Here is a 19571-nt window from a genome sequence, read left to right as displayed (position 1 = left end):
TTAGCTAGCATAGCTAAGAACCCGCCTTAGCTAAAAAAGTCGGATTTTTTAGTTTCTTAGAATTGTTTTATTATAGGCTTGACTTGGAGACGTAGCGATGTCGGCGCTCTCTGTGATCGAGTCCCTCTGACTCTACTTCGGAATATCCCGAGCCGAGTTGTCTCACCAGGAGCAAGAGCAGAGAGCATAAAACAAGTAGCTAATGATTTCACTGGTGACAGATGGACATCTATGGCAAGAAGTGGACTCCTGAGAATGTAGCGGGAAAGATTTCTATACTTGTCAAAAGACGTCTAAGGCACTGGTTTCTATGATGTAGCTAAACGCCCTTGTACTCTATGTGAAATTGTAGGCGATTTAATGGACTCCTGATACTTCTCCGTTACTTGCCACTGCCTCGGCTTTATATGTTTCAGCTCCAGCTCTTAGAATCATCTGGAACAATTCGATATCCTTCCTCGCGTCTGTCGCGCTCGTCTTCGGCGTCCTGTTGTTGATAATGCAACTGTACAATTCGAGGAATTGTAGAGTGTAGGCATCCTCGTACGTCTTTCTGATCGTCCTCTCTTGCCACACTGCCTCGCCTACCCTCTCCCGGACAGTCATGGTAATAGGCAAACCCTTGATATATGGAGTATCGTAGTTCACCCGAATTATCTTATCCTGAGAATACACTTCGATGTGGGCGTCGAACTCCGGAACCGAATGGAGGCCAGACTCGTACGCCACCGGGAACCCGCCGTATTGGAAGAGGACGCTAAAGATCCCGGGGAAGGTGAGGACAGCGCCAGCAACCGATTGAGGCATTCCAACAATCTCACGCATCGCCGATAAATCGTGGGTACCGAGGCTATAACCCCCACCATTAGCAACCGCCCAAATCATCAGTCTCCCCGCGAGCACACCACTTACCCGCCAAGTAATCTTAACATCCAGCGTGACTTAGGAGTCACGGGTACCCCAAACTCGGTCCCGAGAGCCTGCTCCTCTATATCCGTATCCCGCCTTAGAAGCTCCCGTATATCCTCGTCGGTGAAATCGCTAAACCTTACAGGATACGTGGCGGACTGAGAGACGGAATTGGCATTTGGTCCGACGATGTCTCGGATACGGGCGTATAGGATTTTCTCGAAGCCACCGACCTCCTCGAGAGCATCGAGAAAAGCAGCCGCGTAGCGACGCATTGTCCCGACGAACACATTCCCCTCGGAGGCCTTCTCCGCCTCGATGATGCGGTCCACGTCCCGGAAGTTGAGGGCGAGAGGCTTCTCTATGAAGCAGTGCCTGTCATGCTTGAGGGCGAGGAGTCCATGCTCGACGTGATACGCGTTTGCGTTGCAAACGAGGACAACGTCGACATCAGGCGAAGAGCAGAGTTCTTCCGGGTCGGTGGTGGTGGACGGGGCTGCTCCGGGGATCTTTTTGGCGCAGTGCTCGAGGGCCTGGAGGGAGATATCGCAGAGGAAGGTGATCCTGTAGCAGTGAGAGAGGAAGTTAAGGGTGGGGATATGAATCACTTGCGCGACTTCTCCACAGCCTATGATGCCGACTCGAAGGATGCGAGGCTTCGAGCTAGCACTCACACCGTTAGACGGAATTCTCGGCATGGTGAATTCTTAGCTGAAGCCTCGAGCGGTTCGACTAGCACCGAGCAGATACAGATTATCATTCACGGGCAAAGTCCGGCACACCGAAGCCCCCTTTATATAAGGACTCGATCGGATAAGCTGTGTTCTGTACGAAGCAAGTATTAAGGCTATGGGATTCTCCACTACCAAAGGATGCTCGCATTAGGGGGGAGAGGGGATGCTCATGGGACATGGAACTTGGCGGGGAGTATCGGAGTGGAGCTGCGAGCCAATAAATGCCCCAGCTCCCACGGAACTAGTGTCTTGGGCCAGGAAGACAAGCTGAACTCTGTGTCGTGGGATTGGGGTAACAATTGGACATTACGCCTCGCCACACGGACGAAGAGCCGAAATCTGCGCCCATTGTAAAGGGGCATTGCCATCGCTGGCATGGGATGGATGCCGGATATCTCGCTGGAGTCCCCGGCGTAGCGTGGCGCCGTGCTGCGAGGGCATCAACCGGATCACTGGACGTAATACTTGTAACCTTAAGCAAACCAGTTGAAGTGCAGCGAGCTCATTACCGAGACCGTGGAATTGGTTGGTACTTTCTGGCTAAATTGGCAAACTTACGTCGGGGAGTATCGGGTCGTTTCTAAGGGGGGGATGGTGATGAAAGTTTAACCAGGTCAGCATGAGGCGGCATTATTTGATTGATCCGACCCACTAACCTTTGCCCTGGCTTGGTCTGGCCACCGGGGATGCGCAATAAACACAATAATTTGATGGACCTTCGAAGAAGACAATCTCCTCCCACGACAGGAGCCACGACTCTGCCAGAAATATAGGATCCACTCACGGGGCTTTGTAGGGACAGTTTGCTGTCTGGTCTTTTCTTCTTCCATTTTTTGTTATAATTTCCTATATAACTATAAATTTTACGAGCCCCATAGTCCATTTTGTCTCATAGCAGTTAGTTACAGCCAACACTTTGGCAAAGCGCTATCTTCTGTCTATCACCTCAACTGCTTCACCAGACACATTATTACAACCACCATCACCATCACCAAAACCATGTCTGAGAAGCCCACAATTCGCTGGGGTATCATCGGAACGGGCTTGATATCCTCCTGGTTTGCCGCAGATCTTTCCATCCCCCGACCCGATGCCGAGGCAAACCACATAATCCAAGCAATCGGCTCCTCATCCCACGAGAAGGGGAAGAAATTCGTCGAGACACATATTCCCGGCACGTCCCCCGCTATTGGCACCTACGAGCAAGTCTACGCCGACCCCAATGTCGACATCGTGTATATCGGCACACCGCACGCCTTTCACCATCAGAATTGCTTGGACGCGATTAGGCACGGAAAGCATATTCTCTGCGAGAAAGCCTTTACGTTGAATGTCGCCGAGGCTAGTGAGGTTTTCGAAGCAGCTGTTAAGAAGGGTGTGTTTGTGATGGAAGCGATGTGGACCCGATTCTTCCCTCTTACCAAGAGCCTTCAGAAACTACTCCGCAAGGATAAGGTCATCGGGGACGTAAACGAGTCTTTTGCGACTTCGGGATGAAGCAGGATACCTCCGCGCTCCCGGCTGACTCGAGATTGAAGAATCCAGCTCTCGGGGCCGGAAGCCTCCTCGACATCGGCATCTACAGCGTAACGTGGGGTCTTATCGGCCTTGGTCAGCAGACCGAGAAGCCCAAAATTGCTGCGTGGCAACATCTTATTGACGGGGTCGACATCGCCTCATCTATGATTCTGTCATTTCCCCAAGGCCAGCAGGGGATTCTCACCTCCACGACCTTCACGAAGACGCCCAGTTCCTTCTGCAGAATCGAAGGGACGAGGGGCGCGGTCGTCGTCGAAGGTTTCGTAACTTCCCTGCCCCAGTCTTTCACCGTCTACTTGGATGGCGATGAGGAGCCGAAGAAGCATGAGTTCAAGCAGCCCGGGAAGGGATTCTACTGGGAAGCGGATGCTGTGGCGGTGGATATCGCCGCGGGCCGGAATCAGAACGAGGTGATGCCTTGCGCGGAGACGATTAGGGTCCTGGAGATATTAGATGAGGTGAGGAGACAGGGAGGGGCGAGGATTCCTCAAGAAGCGTGAGGCCATGCGTAGGAATACGTGACGAGCAAGGGAGCATGTTTAAGAGTAGTGAGCCGGGCGCTAGCACTCCTGGTATTCGTGTAAAGCCCATTTTCGGTGTCCCCGGTCAAAAGTCTGAACGAAGGCAGGAATAGGCAACGAATAGCCATGTAGATTAAAGCACATTGGGCTTCCCCCTCCATTCGGAATTCCCGTATTGTGTCTCTTTGACAGCTCTTGAAGAGAGGCACCGTCCTTGTGTTTCTAACTATCGAGGCTCTCTCACCAAAGCGCGAGCTCAACAGGGCACGATAGCTCGTCGAGAAGTCAAGCAGGTTGCAGAGGTGTTCATGCCTTGGGGAGACAGTGTGAGTCCATCCCTACGATGCCCAGCCACCATTTATGGGAGATGGGACTATCGTCCTTGCTAAACATATTTCTAGACAACTTGTCGGGGTTGAAAGCATGGCACCGATTCTTGCAGCACAGGCAGGACCTCTAGTATAGGAGGCTAAAGAAACTTTGAAGGAACACATTTCTGGGTTATTTGCTCGCAATCTTGGTACCAGGATCAGCGCGATGGATCAGATCATTTGCCGACCGGGCTGGCGAGGTGAGTATCTGAAGTCTAGTCTGCCCTTGCTCGAGCTCCGTGATGAAATGCCGGTGATGTGACCTACCAGTGCACTTCTGACTATTGGATCGAGGATGGCGGGGGAAGACTGGTTTAGATGAGGATGGCGGCACCAGAATGCGAGATTGGATTCCTTCCTGCTCATTGTTCATTGCTCGGTTTAACGAGCTCGGGGCTCTCGGGCCTGGCCAATAACGCCAGCTCCCGCCACTCCCCGATCAACTATGTAACCCTAATTGGGCCGAATGGAGAGCCATGCATTTCGCCTCCCGCCAGGACCTTGCGTGCACTAAACCACTATTACTCCACAGGATCGTGTCTACATGCGTCACCAAAATCCCCCTTCCCCATAGAGTAGATTCCCCATGGGGTAGACAAACCCGGGGCTGGCTGAGCGACAGATTCGGCCATTAAATATCCAAGATTCCCTTTCGATCCGCTCCGAAATCACCATAACTGCTTCCGCGCCTCATCTTATTGACGAACGTTTCCAGCGGTTTCTAGGACACGGCAGTACTTCCATTGAATCACGAAGCGATGGGTCTATTCGGGAAGAAGGAGGCTGAGTTGGCCGTCGGCCAAGGACTCGTAACAGTACGTCTGACCTACGTCCTAGTTTCATTCGAGCTTCCACAGGGAGGTGACACTGGCTGACAAGACACTCAGGTCCTCCCACCCAACCCGAAATCATGGTATCGCACGCCGCACCTCATCAAGCTGAACCTGGTGCTACTGGTCCCTCTATTCTCTTCCGCGTCGGTGGGCTACGACGGTACGCATTCTAAGGCCTTCAAATTTACTTATCTCGTGACTCTAACGAAAAGGCCACCCAGGTTCGATGATGAACGGCCTCCAAACTCCCCCAATGGCGAAATTACTTCGACAAACCTGAGGGGGCCATCCTTGGCCTAATGAATGCTGTGTACCCTCTCGGCAAGGTTGTTGCCCTCTTTATAGTCACCTATCTCTGTGATAGATATGGGCGCAAGTTTCCCTTGTACATCGGCTTTGCCGGCGCCATCGGGTTCGCCATACTCCAGGGATTGTCCAACAACGTGGCTATGTTTGTCAGTGCGAGGGCTTTTCTAGGATTTTTTGCAAGCCTTATAAGCCAACCATGCCCCATCATCATCACGGAGCTTGCGTATCCTACCCACAGAGGCAAATTCACGGCCTTGTACCAGACATGCTACGTACGCAGTTCCATTCCCAAACCGTCAGACGGTGAAACCCTCGATTGGACACTTACACTGGCCTTATAGTATTTCGGCGCCATATTCGCCGCTTGGTGCACCTACGGCACGTTTAGGCTCGACTCGACATGGAGCTGGAGGATTCCATCTATATTGCAGTGTGGCATCCCCGTGATTCAAGCCTGCGGTCTTTACTTCCTCCCGGAATCCCCCAGGTATGTGCATCCCACGCCTTTGCAGTAGCCCGCTCATCGCACTGGTAGTCTCTGACGTAGTGTTTCAGGTGGCTCGCTTCCCGGGGCCGTAGGGAAGAGGCTCGACAGATCCTCGCAGACTGGCACGCAGGCGGCGACCTCGACTCGCCGCTCGTCGCGTTCGAGCTCAATGAGATTGAAGCTGCCATCCAGGAAGAATGCGAAGTCCTTTCGCAAGTCTCCTGGCTCGAGCTCTTCCGCACGCCCGCCAACCGCAAGCGCACCCTCATCGCCGTCCTCGTCGGCTGGTTCGCACAGTGGAACGGCGTCGGGGTCATCAGCTATTACCTCACGCTCGTGCTCAACACCGTCGGCATCACTGAGGTGAAGGACCAGACACTTATCAACGGCCTGCTCCAAATCTTCAACTGGCTCGCCTCGGTGTTTGCGGGCGCCATGATGGTTGACCGGCTCGGCCGTCGGACGCTCTTCCTCGCGTCTTCGGTGGGCATGCTAGCCGGCTACATCGTCTGGACGGGCCTCACTTCCAGTTTCGTGAGCACGAAGAGCGAGTCCACGGGTCGCGCTGTTGTCGCCCTCATCTTCATATACTACTTCTTCTACGACATTGCCTTTTCGCCATTGCTGCAGGCATATACCGTCGAGATCTTCCCTTACACCCTCCGTTCGCGCGGCCTCTCCGCGATGTACATTACTACCTTCATCGGCCTCATTGTCGGAAACCAGGTGAATCCCATCGCTATGAAAGCCATTGGGTGGAAGTACTACATTGTCTTCTGCTGCCTTTTGGCCGTCCTGGTAGTTATTGTTTGGTTCCTATTCCCTGAGACTAAGGGCCACACACTCGAGGAGATTCGGGAAGTGTTTGAGGGGAAATTGAATGCCTCACAGGACAAGCTAGGTAGTGCTGAGACGGGGGAGGCGAATGAGAAGGGGCATGAGGAGGCGGATGAGAAGGAGGCTAGAATTGAGAAGATTGAGTGATAGGAGCACCTCTTTTCCGACAGATCCCTGTCAGAGTATGACCCACAGGAGAGGAGGCAATCAGATCGGCACGCTTATGTATGCTCCAGTGGTGTTTTAATATTTATTGGTGTTGTAATATGCCCCTAATCTGGTCATCTTCTTGGCCTGGCCTGGTCTCGAGCTCATATCACATCTTTCAGTGTCTGCTTAGCCTGGGCTAGGCTTGGCTTAGCTTCAGCTAGCTCCAGAATCTCGTTAAATCTTACTAATTTGACCGAGAACCAAAAATGCGATCCTTATTCAATGGGAAAGAAGCCCAGAAATTGGGCACCACGGCTGCACAGTTATGCTGGATATCCCAAATCGAATACGAGGGCATGGGTCCCTGGAGATCGAACAGCCACAGGGCGCTTCGCCCCTATTTCGGCTTAGGGACCTCTTTTGTTAGGGGGAGGTATGATTGGGCAGTGAAATAATGCAAGTCAACCCCATGCAAGCCATTTTACGCTTTATTTACAGAAGTTTATGATACCTTTCTCAAGGCAGAGTGTAGGTAGAGAGTGCTCTATCCTCCATATCCACGTCGTCATCTAAAGCTACTAGTGGATACTATACTAGCATCCGTGACTCGATTCTTGATTCACTCCTTTGTATTATAGAAAGTGGACGAATTGAATGTAGCCAAGTACGAAGTCCGCTTCTGACATTGCTTCCAGATTTGGGGAGGAAGTGGCAGCACCAGACCCGGCGTTTTGCTCAAGTTACAGAAAATTTACAGAAAAGATAGGAGCTGCCACACGGCACTACTTTTTACTACTGCATAGGCACTCACGAGTCACGAAACAGACCAACGCTGCCGCGTCTCGGCATCAAATATTCACTTCTATTTCCCTCCAATAGTGAAACCAGCTTTCCGACGACACTTACGGGGCATATACAATCTCCCTTTCCACCTGGACAGACACTACCTGTGCAATATCCGCCGCAGACTTTCCAAGCGAGATATCGTACTTACCGGCCTCCACAACCCAAGCATGTCGCGCCTCATCAAAGTAAGCAAAATCCTTGGCCTTAAACACCATTAGACCCATTTGGTCGGCACCCGCTGGCAGCCGTACTTTTTGAAAGGCAACGAGAGACTTGATGGGATGCTCTGGGCTCTGCTGGGTTTTTCCAGCATACACCTGGACCGCGACGCCACCGGCGGTATTCCCGGTGTTAGACACTTTATATGTGACTGTGAATGTGTCCTCGTAGCCCCTGGAAACCTTCATCTCCCCGAGACAAAATGACGTGTACGAAAGACCGAACCCGAACGGGAAATTAACCTTGTCCTTCGACAGGCGATCATAGTGGCGGTACCCGATAAACACCCCCTCAGCGTATGTAACCTTCCGTTGCTTGTTGCCATCATATGTCCCAGGGAAGTTCCCGTACGCGGGCGCATCTTCGATCCGGCGGGGAAAAGTGGTCGGTAGGTGACCCTCGGGATTCACAGAACCCGTCAGGACGTCTACGATGGAGTTCCCGCACTCCTGGCCTGGGAACCACGTCTGGAGCAGACCGGCGACCTGATCCAGCCATGGCATCGCGACCGCCACGCCCGTAGAGTTAACCACGATAGTGTTAGAGTTAACCGCCGCGACGGCCGATACGAGGGCATCTTGGCTTCCCTGGCGGGGGAGATGAAAGGAATCCTGGTCGCGACCCTCTGTCTCCCACTGGGGATCGTGGCCTGTGAAAACGATGGCGTAGTCCGCTTCCTGTGCAACCTTGACAGCCTCTCCCTGGAGATCTGCATCATGCTCAGAGGCAAGAGATAAGCCGAGGCGGAAACCTGTGCGCCCCTCCAGAATCTTCAGGCCGACGTTGCTTGGTGGATAACTCCTGATTCGCAGTCGATACGTCTTCCCGGCAGTGAAAGTATGCCGGATCTCCGCTTCGGTCTGTGCGTTGAAGAGCACGCCCATGGGGTCGGAGAAATTTCCTTCTTGCTTGATGACGAGTTCGTCATCGATGAAGACCTCCGTCTCGCCAAGACCAGAGCCCGCAAGACAGTGGTTCCCGGTCTCGGCAGGGCTGAAGTCCCCAACGAGCTCGAGGATCTTCTGCAGGGACTCCTGGGTTCCCAGGGGAGAATATCCCGACTTCTCGTGGCCGTGCTTGGTGGCGAGCGGCGACGTCGGGTTCGAGGGATCGTAGAACGAGAGTGTGAATCCTGGCTGGTCGTCAAGGCCGATAACGGTTCCCCGCCGATCATTCTTGCCAAGAGGCGCTAGGAGACGCTCCCTATGCGCGCCCTTCGCGTAGGTGAACTCCACGTCGTTGCCGAACGAATTCTGGAAGGCATCCCAAGGCGTTATCTTGTAGTGAGCGTTCACGGCAGCGCTGCCCCCGCCGTGGGCGAGTGCGTCCTTGGCAAATCCAATAAGTGCAACCTTTTTGGCTTTGAGCTTCGAGAGAGAGAGCGGCAGGATGTCGTTGTCGTTCTTGAGCAGCACGATACCCCTAGCTCCTGCGTCGCGAATAAGTTTCCGATGTTCTGGGCGGTCGATAGCCTTTTCTCGCATTGGGCTACCCGAGTTCTCGAATGCGTTTAGGTTCACCAAGAACCTGAGGAGCGTCCGCACTCGCTTGTCGATGTCCTCCTCTTGAACCTCTCCCCGCTTGACGGCCGCAACAACCACGTCTAGTTTCCGAACAACGGCGGGACCAGGCATCTCGAGTTCGAGGCCGGCTTTGATGCCGGCAAGCGAGTTCGTCCCGCCCCAGTCGCTCATTACCATTCCTTCCCACCCCCACTCCTCCCGAAGAACTTTCGAAAGCAACCACTCGTTCCCATCGCAATGCTCTCCATTGACCTTGTTATACGCCGACATCAGCGCCCAAGGCCCGGCTTCCTTAACCGCAATCTCAAAGGGCCTTAAATAAATCTCCCGCAGGGCCCGCTCCCCGATCGTTTCATCCACAGTCATCCTATCTGTCTCCTGCTCGTTCGCGACAAAGTGCTTAATGGTCGCGGCGACTCCAAGACTTTGCACGCCCCGGATCATGCTCGACGCGAGCTTCCCCGTGAGGAGCGGGTCCTCGCTATAGCTCTCGAAGTTTCGCCCGCCCAGAGGGTGGCGGTGGATGCATACCGTGGGAGCTAGAAGACAGCTCGCGCCCTTGCTGCGGGCCTCCTGCGCGAGGGCGAAGCCTACAGCGCGGGCGATTTCCGGGTCGAAGGAGGCGGCGATGCTGGAGGCTGCGGGGAAGCATGCTGCACTGGTGTTTCCGTCAAAATCTTCGCCACGTGTGCCATTAGGTCCATCGGTAGTCTGGGAAGGGACATGTGTAAGTTTCTCGGTGGTGCTTTTGTTGAATAGATTTGGTTGGTAAGTTATCGTACCTTGATAGATGGGATGCCCTTCTCGGGGATCGCCACGGTCTCCCAGAAGCTCCCGCCGGCGAGGAGAGAAATCTAATGACGCCTGTTAATCTTTTGATCCTTCTGGGGGGTTAAAGTGAGCTTCAACCTTTTCCTCTAGCGTTAAAGACCGCAGGATGGCCTCGGTATCTACTGTAGCTCTCATCTCGAATTCTTGATAGAAGTGTGCGTTAATATCACCCAGGAGCTCAGTGTAGGTGAACGCGATTTGTTAAGGAACCTCTGCCGAGCAGTGAAATATGAGATGATGGGAGCAATACTTGATTGACTTGACAGAGCTGGGCTACCATCACTCGGCATTCCCGTATCGGATCTCGGAAGTCGGATGCAGCGAGATCCGTCATAACCCAAGCCATGCTTCCCTGCTTCTATAAGCGGTAGTGCATAGGTCCCGGCGGAGATGGTACGATGAGTTCTAAGTACTTCCCGCCGACATCCGGCGCGGCAATAATGTTCTCACTTCCGTGCATGCCTAAGGATCTGCCGAGAGCTCAGAAAGACACCGCTAGCACACTTCAAGTTTAGGCGAGTTTTTGCGACTCCAGTAAGACGCTAATCTCCGCATTCCCCGCACCTATCCATGGAACACGGCTAGTTTCTCATCGCAAAATGAAAATTAGATCGCATCGTCGCATGGTTCGAATCGTATTTTGGACTCTTACTTGTCCAGGGGTTGGATGGCGAGTGGTACTCTTGGTCACTAGGCTAATTTATTGTTGATCGAGTCGTGGCCCGCTACTCCCCGATATAAAGATCCGCTACTCCCCGGGCATGCCGACCTTTCGTGGCGTTTTCCCTTTTCATGCAGCACCAGCCTAACGGAAGTTCGGCCGAATCAGCTGCAGGCGCCACATCATTTGAGTGCTAGGCCTAAATCTTTCACCCACATCCGTCACAGCAACCTCCGACACTCCCCGTCCTACTATTGTGGACGTTCTTCTCGTGTGTACTTCATCCGATCCTCGGTTCAAACCCTTCAATTGCTTGGTGGAAGCTCCCATCATGGACGGGCAGGGCCGGAACCCGCAGGACACGCGCAGAACGGCCCGGATGTATCAGCGCCGAAGAGCAGTCGCGGCCTGCCAACCATGCAGGGCGCGGAAGACAAAATGCGATAATGTCCGTCCGGTATGCGGGTTTTGTAGCCGGACAGCGGCGGATTGCACATACGCCGAAGGATCCAAAGATTATTCATCGTGGGTGTTTTCTCCCCCGAGTGATCCACTCTTCAATGCCTGCCAGCTCACGTTACGTAGGTTCGACCCTGCCAGTTTGGCGATCCTCGATCGCATCAACCACGCCATCAACCTCTTAGAATCGCAACAACAAGTTAGCGCCGTGATTCCCCATCGACCGGGGCCAGGATTGACAGATGCATCACCGGCGTCGAGCACTCAACTTGGCCAGAGTGTGGTGTCAAACGCTACACCATTGCCGCAATCAGAACTAGATGAGGACTCCCTCGATGTTCCAGGCGATCCAGCTACATTAATCAACTGCGAGGCCATACTCCGCTGGCCCATATTCCGGAGTTGCGTCCCGCCCGACCTCCAATCCTTTATCCTCGACTCTGACGATGCCTATTCGGACACCCTCGGTCCTTCTCCCGCCCCGCAAAGAGGTGGTGTTCGAGAAGAGGACTTTGTCAAACTCTCGGGGAGGTTTCTCGCATACGTCCACGTTAAGAACCCAATACTGGATTGCTCAGAATTCAGATCTAGCGTCAAAGAGGCAGCCGATAATGGTATAGGCTGGGATGGCCCGTCGTGTCTAGTTGTGAGTCCCTCCCAAAATACCATGTCTAAATCTTCAACTAACTGACTAACTGACACTAGCTAATTGCTTGCGCCCTCGGATGCTTCGAGTTCGGAGACTATACCATCGATGAAAGATCTGCCAACCCACGGCATCGACCCGAGGTAGGCGCAGCGATGGCATACTACTCGGCCGCAAAAAAGCGTCTGGCCTTAATAGAGCCTTCTTTGCTGTCTGTTCAATGCCAATTCTTCTGCGGGGTGCTGGAAATGTTTCTTTTACGACCGGTCAAGGCCTGGTTTTACTTCCACCAAGCCTGCGTGCAGTTACGCAACCACCTGTGGATAAGAGCACATGGACGCCCCGAACATGCGGAATCTCGGCCGCAAAAGGTTCGACGTCTTGAACAAAGGCTTTACTGGTCATGCATGAAATCTGAATAGTAGGCATAAAATAGGGAAGACTGCTGGTCCTTTATTAAAGCTAACAGCTACATAGTGAACTTCGGTGTGAAATACCCCTTCCTGCCAGCGGCATAACTCGACTCGGGTTTCCAGACATGCTGCCTTCGCCACCAAACGGCCTATCGTCCCCATCTTTCGCCCATGGTTCACCTGCAGATGGACCATCTAGAGCGCAGGATATAGAACCGGAAGAAGAAAGGAGTTGGTTCTACTACCTTGCCGAGATATCTTTTCGGAAAATGATGAACCGGGCAATTGCAATCATGGGTGGAGATGGCGAACGCGGCTGGATCACAAATATTTATGAAAAGATGAAACATTGCGAGGTTTTGGGCGAGGAAATCAACATCTGGTAAGAAGACAATTCTCTCCATCCCAGCTCCGCTGGTCACTTGGTCACTCTATTTACCGTTCTTTAGGTGCTCTCATATCCCACCTCCAATAAGCAGTAACGTAATCGAACATCCTCCCAATGAATTCGCACATTTCATCCGCAATCGTGCTCTCGCCTGTCGCGAATGGATTCACCGTCCTTTCCTCTACTACGCCATCCACCAGCCTCCCGACGACCCGTACATCCCGCATATACTCCCCTTGGTGGAGAAGTGCCTAGAAGTATGTATCCAAGGCCAGTTTGAGGCGTATGCTTTCCGCAGGCATCACGGCACCTGGTATGTCGCGCGGACCATGATGTCAAGAGCGCTTCTTCTCTTGGCAGCTGTGAGGAGCCAAAGGTTGAGGGTCCCCGACGAATGGAGAGAGGCGGTGCGGTTATCGGTGGAAACACTCAAATTCTGGGGGGAGGAAGCATCCGATTTGAGATGGGCGTCCACAGCTTTAGAAAGAATAGCGGATGAAACCGCAGCAAGTTCACTCTGATGGCATCGCGGGTATGCTGGAACAATCATCACGTGATAAAAGCAGTATTGAGCCATCACGTGACTTTTCCCTGTTGCGTCCAAAACATCTGCTCTCATGAAAGAAATCCTGCCCTCGGGAGTCGGGAGGCGGGAAAGAAAGGACATATATCGAAGATATGAGATTGGTGCTTCTGCTCCAGTGGCACGCCTCTCTGACCTTTTAGGTAGTTTGCATATGAGCGGAAGCTCTAAGAGCTGTGAGGAGATGGAAAATGGCTCCGTACTGACTTATGCTGAGGTGTGTGTTAGCTGCTGGTCGGGTCAAAGATTTTGCATGCCGGGCGTAGCGCTGATGCTTCGAAGCTGCAGTCTCGGTCATTCCTAGATAGGGCAGCACTCAATTTCCTGTTTGCCCCGGCGCTCTCGGAGCTAGAGACTTTGAGATGTAACTGGCCGAGCTTCCCCCCAAGAATTGGGTGGAAGATATCTGAGACTGCTCGAGGGTCGTTTGAGCTCAAACCCCCATTCCCAAAGTACCAAAATTCAAAAGTAATTCATTGTGCTGCCTCCATGGCCAGTCCCTTTGTTCCTGGGGATTCGGAACACATGCATTTGATGCTGGCTCAATCCCCGTGGAGCCTAGCAGAACCCAACCGTCTAAGTTTAACGCCTGCCGCCTAGCACTTCCAACTATTTTCCAGGCAATGATTAGAGTGACGCAATGGAAACAGCGCTGAGAAAGGAAAGACAACGGTAGGAATACAACATCATATGCATCATCCCATGTGGGACAAGGAGAGGGGATAGTGGAACACATGCTTCATTATTCTCCTTCAACGAACATGTGAGCTCGATGTAAGCAAGCTTTTAGTTGGGAAATTCAATGTTCTTTTGTCTTGCCAAGGTAGGTACTGGTTTTCCTTTGGTTTTCCTTTCATTTTGGTGCCGCCATCTTTGAAATATTTCCACCTCCATCGTACCTTCCTGCTGTAAGCGGGGACAACTAGGGAGGCAGAGATTAAGACGTGACAAGGGAAGGAGCGAGGGAACAAACGAAGGAGGCAGCAAAGGGGTGAGTTCGAGACTCTAGAAAAGCACATGCTTCCTCCAATTCCAGATCCCTCTGTTGCTGGCTCAACCTACTTTTCCCGCCTCTGCCTCTACTTCTACCTCTCCTTCTGCCATCTTCCCAAGCTTTCCATCCTTATCACCAACTTTCCATTTGAAATCATCAACCAGATCGATCCTCATCGACCCTGCACTGATGCAACTCATCCACAATGTTTCGCCGCAATCCCACCAAGCCCACTGCTGATGAGATCCAGGAGCTGTTCGAGTCGTCTCCGCCGGACGCCGGTTTTCTCAACGCTTCTCCTTCTTCTCCCCCCTCGCCCGCGCGACAAGTCCAATTCAGTTCCGAGCCCGCCAAGAGCGGCGAAAATGGCATCCTGCGATCCCAATCCACCACCAACATCGACACCGATGCCCGTCTGAACCGCGAGCTCAAACGCATGCTCTCCATCCACAGTGTCGTGTCGACAGCTTCGACCGCCGCCCGCGCCCACGATGAAGCCCAGAGTCGCGGTGCCCAGACCTACAAGAAGATCGGCGCTGGAGCCTGCGGAGCCATTTTTGCCCAAGACGGCAAGTCTGTCGTCGTCAAAGTCGCGAAGGGCAACGAGCTCGAGCTCTGGAACGACTACCTGATGCACGCCAAGATCGCCGACGCCTTTCAGGAATTCGACATCGCGAGCATTCGAGTTCCCAAATACTATTACTACTCGCCTAGAGTGAACGAGTCATTTTTCGATCAAAATCCGGGCCTAAAGGCCGCCGCCGCGCCCTTTTGCAACTTCCCCACCGCCGCCCTCCTCACGGAGAGGATCCTTCCGCTGCCCAAGAACACACGAGGCTGTCTGATCGACAAATTCTGCGATCCCAATCCTGCCATGAGGGCTTCGGCCAGGGCCGACCCGGCTAACCATGACTGCCTTGTGCGCGTCTACCTCGGATTGCCTCGCGGATGGGGCACGGGTAGATTCTTCTCGCTCCGCAATTTCAAGCTTCATCTTAACCAGATGGTTGAGCTCGATCTTAATGTCCACGACTTCGCCCGTAGAATGGGCGATGCCATGGCCATCATGCATTGGGCCGCCGAGACCGACGCCCGAGACGTCGAGTTCGCCCTCGGCAGTGCCTCCATGGCCGTCCCCCTCTCGGCGACATCTCGCGAGATTGAGCGCATGGCTCCGTGCACCTACACCGGCCCCGAATCGCGCGTCACGGAAGACTTTTTCCACCGCGCCACGGAGCTCTGGGTTCTCGATTTCAACCAGGTAAAACACATCACCATGGACGAGGAGGGCGTCGCCGCTGCCGTCAACGCGGCGATGATCAACGACCCGTACATTCCCAAGCCGAACGCCGAGACCGAAGTTGGCCAGGAGATTTGGGAAGCGTTTTGCGCAGCGTACCTCCGGACGGCGGAAAAGATCCTCCAGAAGAAGGACCCTGAGTCTGCCTTAGCATACATGATGGGATTGGATACATACCTCTTTGATCTTCCTCAGAAGTTCCTTGATGGGCTCATCGAGGCGCATAAGGCCAAGTCTTCTTCGCAGGGAAGTCAGACTTCGATGGATTGCAACGTTTCGGGTTCGCAGGGCTCACGGGCGAGTACAACCTCACCGACATAAATGGGCAGTCAGTCAGAAACCCCTTGTAAATTAGATGAGCCGTTTATTCACCCTCATTCTTTCGGTTTCAGTTACAGAATAGTGGTCGATAGAATACACAAATGATTTCACGAATATCTCGTTACTCGACGTTATGGTAGCTGTAGATACAAAGTGTAATCCATTCCGGGCTCCCTCACAAAGAGACCAACATTGTTTGTCTTTCATGAGGAAGGTTAGACGTCTGTAGCATCTAAACCAAACCGGCCACGACGAGAACAATGAGCAGCCACTTGGACTCTCGATATATGCCTTTACCTCCAGGCATATGTGAAGCAAAAGGAGACAGGCTACTTCCTTCCCACCAGCCCCGTCCCTCGTCATTTCTTCCTCCCTCCTCCACTAGATCACATCACTCCTTCCCAGTCGAAATCCCACAGAAACCACCTGAAACCACCTTCAGAAGAAACAATTATGCCCCGCCCTTTCACCAGGAAACAACGAAGCAGTAGCCTAGTTGTTCTTCGAGGCAGCCGACACTCCCCGACCGGGGGGGCTTAGGTTCGAATCCTACCTTACCCGAGTTTTTCGGCTGCGAACCGGTGCCCAGGGATCGAGTAAAGCAAGACTCTGACGAGGAAACATCCCGCCGCAATGGAGATCCCCATCTGGCCTAGCCAGTGGTCCAAGCGGGAGGCGCGACCCCTAGAGTAGGAGGGGGGAGGGCCTGGAGGTAGGGCGAGGGAGGGAGAGGAGGAGTAGATAGGAAATATAGAGTAATTTTTTTATAATACATTTTTTCTTCCTTTTTTTTTTTTCTTTTTCTGTAATTGACTTCTCTCATTTGCGCCGCTATGAAAGGAGTAACACCGAATTGGCACTGCCGCTGCAACCTAAAATCTAAGATTGCTGGTGTCTATTGGCTGAAGGAATACGTGCTGGTCTCTGGGCTTTTTGGGGATTAATGTAACGTCGGCAGACGACGGCTGGAGAGTCGTCATTGGACAAGATTCCCGAGATGCGTCAGTAGTGCTGATGGGTGAGAATCGCGATGTCCGAATGGGTTTGGACTCTGACGTCAAATAAACGACTCGATAATAAATTGTTGCTTTCGGCCCGCGTCTATATATTCTGGATCTCTGGCCCAAGATGCCCAAGATCCAACCCTAGATATTTCCTATCACGACCCCTTTCCACCGCTTTAGTGAAAAGGACCGCTCCTCAGCAGACTACTAATACGACATGGAATCCCCAAAGAGGATCCTGTTCTTTACGAACAGCGACTACGGCCAGGCCAATGTCGTGCTTGCCACAGCCCATGCCCTCCTTCATCTCGCCCAAGACATTGAGATTCACATTGCGGCTTTCCATGCCCTCAAGGATGCCGTCGACGCCACATCAAACCTGGCCCTCCAAGACCTGCCCGAACCGCGAGTGGCAAAGCCCATCGTTTTCCACGGCATCGAAGGCATCAGCTGGGGCCCGGCTTCCTTTCGCCCCGAGACAGGCGTGGCTGCAGCCTACGATTTGAAGCCCGGGTTGATCAACTCGGCGACTTGCATCTCGCGCATTCCTGCCATCATGCTTCCCTGGCGGCCTGACGAGTTCATGGGGATCTACTGGGAGGCGAAGCGTGTGATGGAGGAGGTGAAGCCTGGTTTAATCGTTGTCGAACCGTTGTTTACTCCGGGCTTGACTTTGTGTCACCAGTTAAAAGTGAACTGGACAGTCCTGGCGCCCAACACCATCAAGGACTTTGCCATCCCCAAGCAACCAAAGTTGGCGATGTTATGGAAGTACCCTCTGTAAGTATTCTCCCACCTCCTAGGAACACGGGGGAGGACCGGCTGCGTAGAAAAACGTCTAATACGTCCACGACTGCTTCCCAGAGTCTGCTCCGCCATGCCTTTCCCGCTTCCCCTGAGCTTAATCCCCCGCAACATCGCCCTAAACCTAGTCGCAGGCTACGCCCTCCTAACCGACACCCGCATCAAAGACATCACCCACGCCCTCCACCGCGACGTCGACCCCTCCATCACGCTCATAACCGCCAACGAGCTAGGCGTCTTCAAAGCCCCACCGCCGGGACTGCGCATCCTCGTCGCCAACAGCCCCGATATCGACTACCCCTTCGACGTGCTCCCCGAGTACACCATCCCATGCGGGCCCATCGTACGCGCTGCTCCGCCCGTTGCCTCTGTGGATCCGGCGCTGGCTGAGTGGCTTGGTCGCGGTCCGACTGTTTTCGTGAGTCTTGGGACGCATCTTAAGGCTAGCCCGGCGGAGGCTCTGGAGATGGCGCTTGCTTTTAGGGCTGTGTTGGACCGCGCTGAAGGGGAGGGGCGGAAACCGTTGCAGATACTCTGGAAACTGGGTCGTAAGCCTGAGATCGAGGGTGAGAAATTGGAGAGAGATGTGTATGATGGACCCTGGAAGCTAGTCGTCGATGTGCTCAAGCCTGAGCTCGATGCTGGTAGGATACACATCACGGAGTGGGTGACTGCCGAGCCCAAGTCGGTGTTGGAATCTGGGCATATTGTGTGCTCCGTCAACCACGGAGGAGCAAGTTCGTTTTACGAGGCCCTTTGGTAAGGCATCATACCTCCTCCGTCCATCATCCACCTTCTTCTTCTAACGTTTTGTCTTAGTGCCGGCGTCCCGCAAGTCCTCCTCCCACCATGGTCGGACTGCTACGACTTTGCAAATCGTGTCGAGCTGCTCGGCGTTGGCCGGTGGGCGAACAAGAAAGCCAAGCCGAGGTGGGAAAAGACGGAGTTGGCGGCGTATCTCGAGGAAGTTTTATTTGGTCCGGAGTCTGCGAATATTCTTGCTCGAGCGAGGGAGCTTGCTGCCCGACATCCTGAGGGCGAGGGAAGAGAGAAGGCTGCTAGGGAGATACTGGCGCTTGTTTGAAGAGGGAGGTTTATTTTCTTTTTTTTTTCTTTCCTGTGTCCCCTAATACTAGAAGTTGTTGTTCCTTGCTATTACCTGGTGTTCCCGCTATTCATTCGCATTTTTCTTCTCGATACCGAGGTGGAGAGCGGTGACTGGCGAGGGTCAAGTTCGTTTTGCCCGAGGCCGATCAGCGCTTGTCAAAGAAGCGCTTTTGGAGGCTATGAAAAATATCAGGAAACACGATGAAATATGAATGAAGCATATGAGATAGGGCAAAACAAGTACGAGTTATGCTGTTATTAAATGCTTTCTCACGAATGTCCTGGGTGTATTGATGGAGGCAACACTACGGCTCGCACAACAGTAAAGTGTCTAGTCATAATATCATTGGCTTCTCCGAAAATAACCAACTACCACTTGTATGATCTCGACAGGGCCGAAAGTCACGCGATCAATACATCCATCCATTTCTCGTTCCGTGGGTAGTGCAGAGAGACTCTTCAGGTCCGAGAATCCTTCAAGGACCCTCTCCCTTGGTAACTGCCAACTCTATAACAATCCAGCTACCAACAGCCCTAATGTCGTACAATTCCGCGACGATCCTCCCAATGTCCTGATATAAATCTCGGCTGAGTAACGGGGGATCTTCAGTGTGCGACTGGCCAAGGACGGCCCAACCGATCAGGCAGGTAGTACAAACCTTTCGGGAATACAAAGGCCCATGCCGAAGCGGTTGGAGGACGGACTGAGCCTAAATAGCCGGGAGCCTCAAAAAGGGATAATATATATAGAACGGCAACGGCATCGATGGTGAGAGACCCTG

At 53.2% G+C, this 19571-nt stretch overlaps 6 protein-coding genes and 1 pseudogene across 6 annotated transcripts; 5 read left to right on the top strand and 2 right to left on the bottom strand.

Moving 5' to 3' along the window:
- Positions 1-357: 357 nt before the first annotated feature.
- Positions 358-1607, bottom strand: SAPIO_CDS1912 (uncharacterized protein; the record flags this gene model as incomplete). Its single annotated transcript, XM_016785077.1, has 2 exons — positions 358-850; positions 913-1607. 2 exons carry the CDS (start codon positions 1605-1607, stop codon positions 358-360), a joined length of 1188 nt encoding a protein of 395 aa, XP_016645374.1.
- A 1035-nt stretch (positions 1608-2642) lies between these two features.
- SAPIO_CDS1911 (uncharacterized protein) lies at positions 2643-3682 on the top strand (the record flags this gene model as incomplete). The annotated part of the gene is made up of 2 exons (XM_016785076.1): positions 2643-3018; positions 3099-3682. 2 exons carry the CDS (start codon positions 2643-2645, stop codon positions 3680-3682), a joined length of 960 nt encoding a protein of 319 aa, XP_016645373.1.
- A 1150-nt stretch (positions 3683-4832) lies between these two features.
- On the top strand, positions 4833-6687 carry SAPIO_CDS1910 (uncharacterized protein; the record flags this gene model as incomplete). Its single annotated transcript, XM_016785075.1, has 6 exons — positions 4833-4889; positions 4962-5067; positions 5253-5358; positions 5455-5488; positions 5558-5703; positions 5772-6687. 6 exons carry the CDS (start codon positions 4833-4835, stop codon positions 6685-6687), a joined length of 1365 nt encoding a protein of 454 aa, XP_016645372.1.
- A 905-nt stretch (positions 6688-7592) lies between these two features.
- SAPIO_CDS1909 (Beta-glucosidase B) lies at positions 7593-10244 on the bottom strand (the record flags this gene model as incomplete). Its single annotated transcript, XM_016785074.1, has 3 exons — positions 7593-9989; positions 10061-10132; positions 10188-10244. 3 exons carry the CDS (start codon positions 10242-10244, stop codon positions 7593-7595), a joined length of 2526 nt encoding a protein of 841 aa, XP_016645371.1.
- A 972-nt stretch (positions 10245-11216) lies between these two features.
- Positions 11217-13175, top strand: SAPIO_CDS1908 (uncharacterized protein; the record flags this gene model as incomplete). The annotated part of the gene is made up of 6 exons (XM_016785073.1): positions 11217-11227; positions 11356-11875; positions 11935-12018; positions 12630-12670; positions 12738-12989; positions 13037-13175. The coding sequence occupies 6 exons, from the start codon at positions 11217-11219 to the stop codon at positions 13173-13175; spliced, it is 1047 nt and encodes a 348-aa protein (XP_016645370.1).
- A 1283-nt stretch (positions 13176-14458) lies between these two features.
- Positions 14459-15874, top strand: SAPIO_CDS1907 (annotated as a pseudogene; the record flags this gene model as incomplete).
- A 1221-nt stretch (positions 15875-17095) lies between these two features.
- Positions 17096-18766, top strand: SAPIO_CDS1906 (Uncharacterized protein; the record flags this gene model as incomplete). Its single annotated transcript, XM_016785072.1, has 3 exons — positions 17096-17658; positions 17743-18441; positions 18502-18766. 3 exons carry the CDS (start codon positions 17096-17098, stop codon positions 18764-18766), a joined length of 1527 nt encoding a protein of 508 aa, XP_016645369.1.
- Positions 18767-19571: the final 805 nt, after the last annotated feature.

Source organism: Scedosporium apiospermum (genome assembly GCF_000732125.1).
Source record: "Scedosporium apiospermum strain IHEM 14462 chromosome Unknown SEQ_SAPIO_0077, whole genome shotgun sequence".
NCBI lineage: Eukaryota > Fungi > Ascomycota > Sordariomycetes > Microascales > Microascaceae > Scedosporium > Scedosporium apiospermum.
Note: the sequence above shows the minus strand (reverse complement) of the source record. Positions and strands in the feature narration are given on the sequence as shown.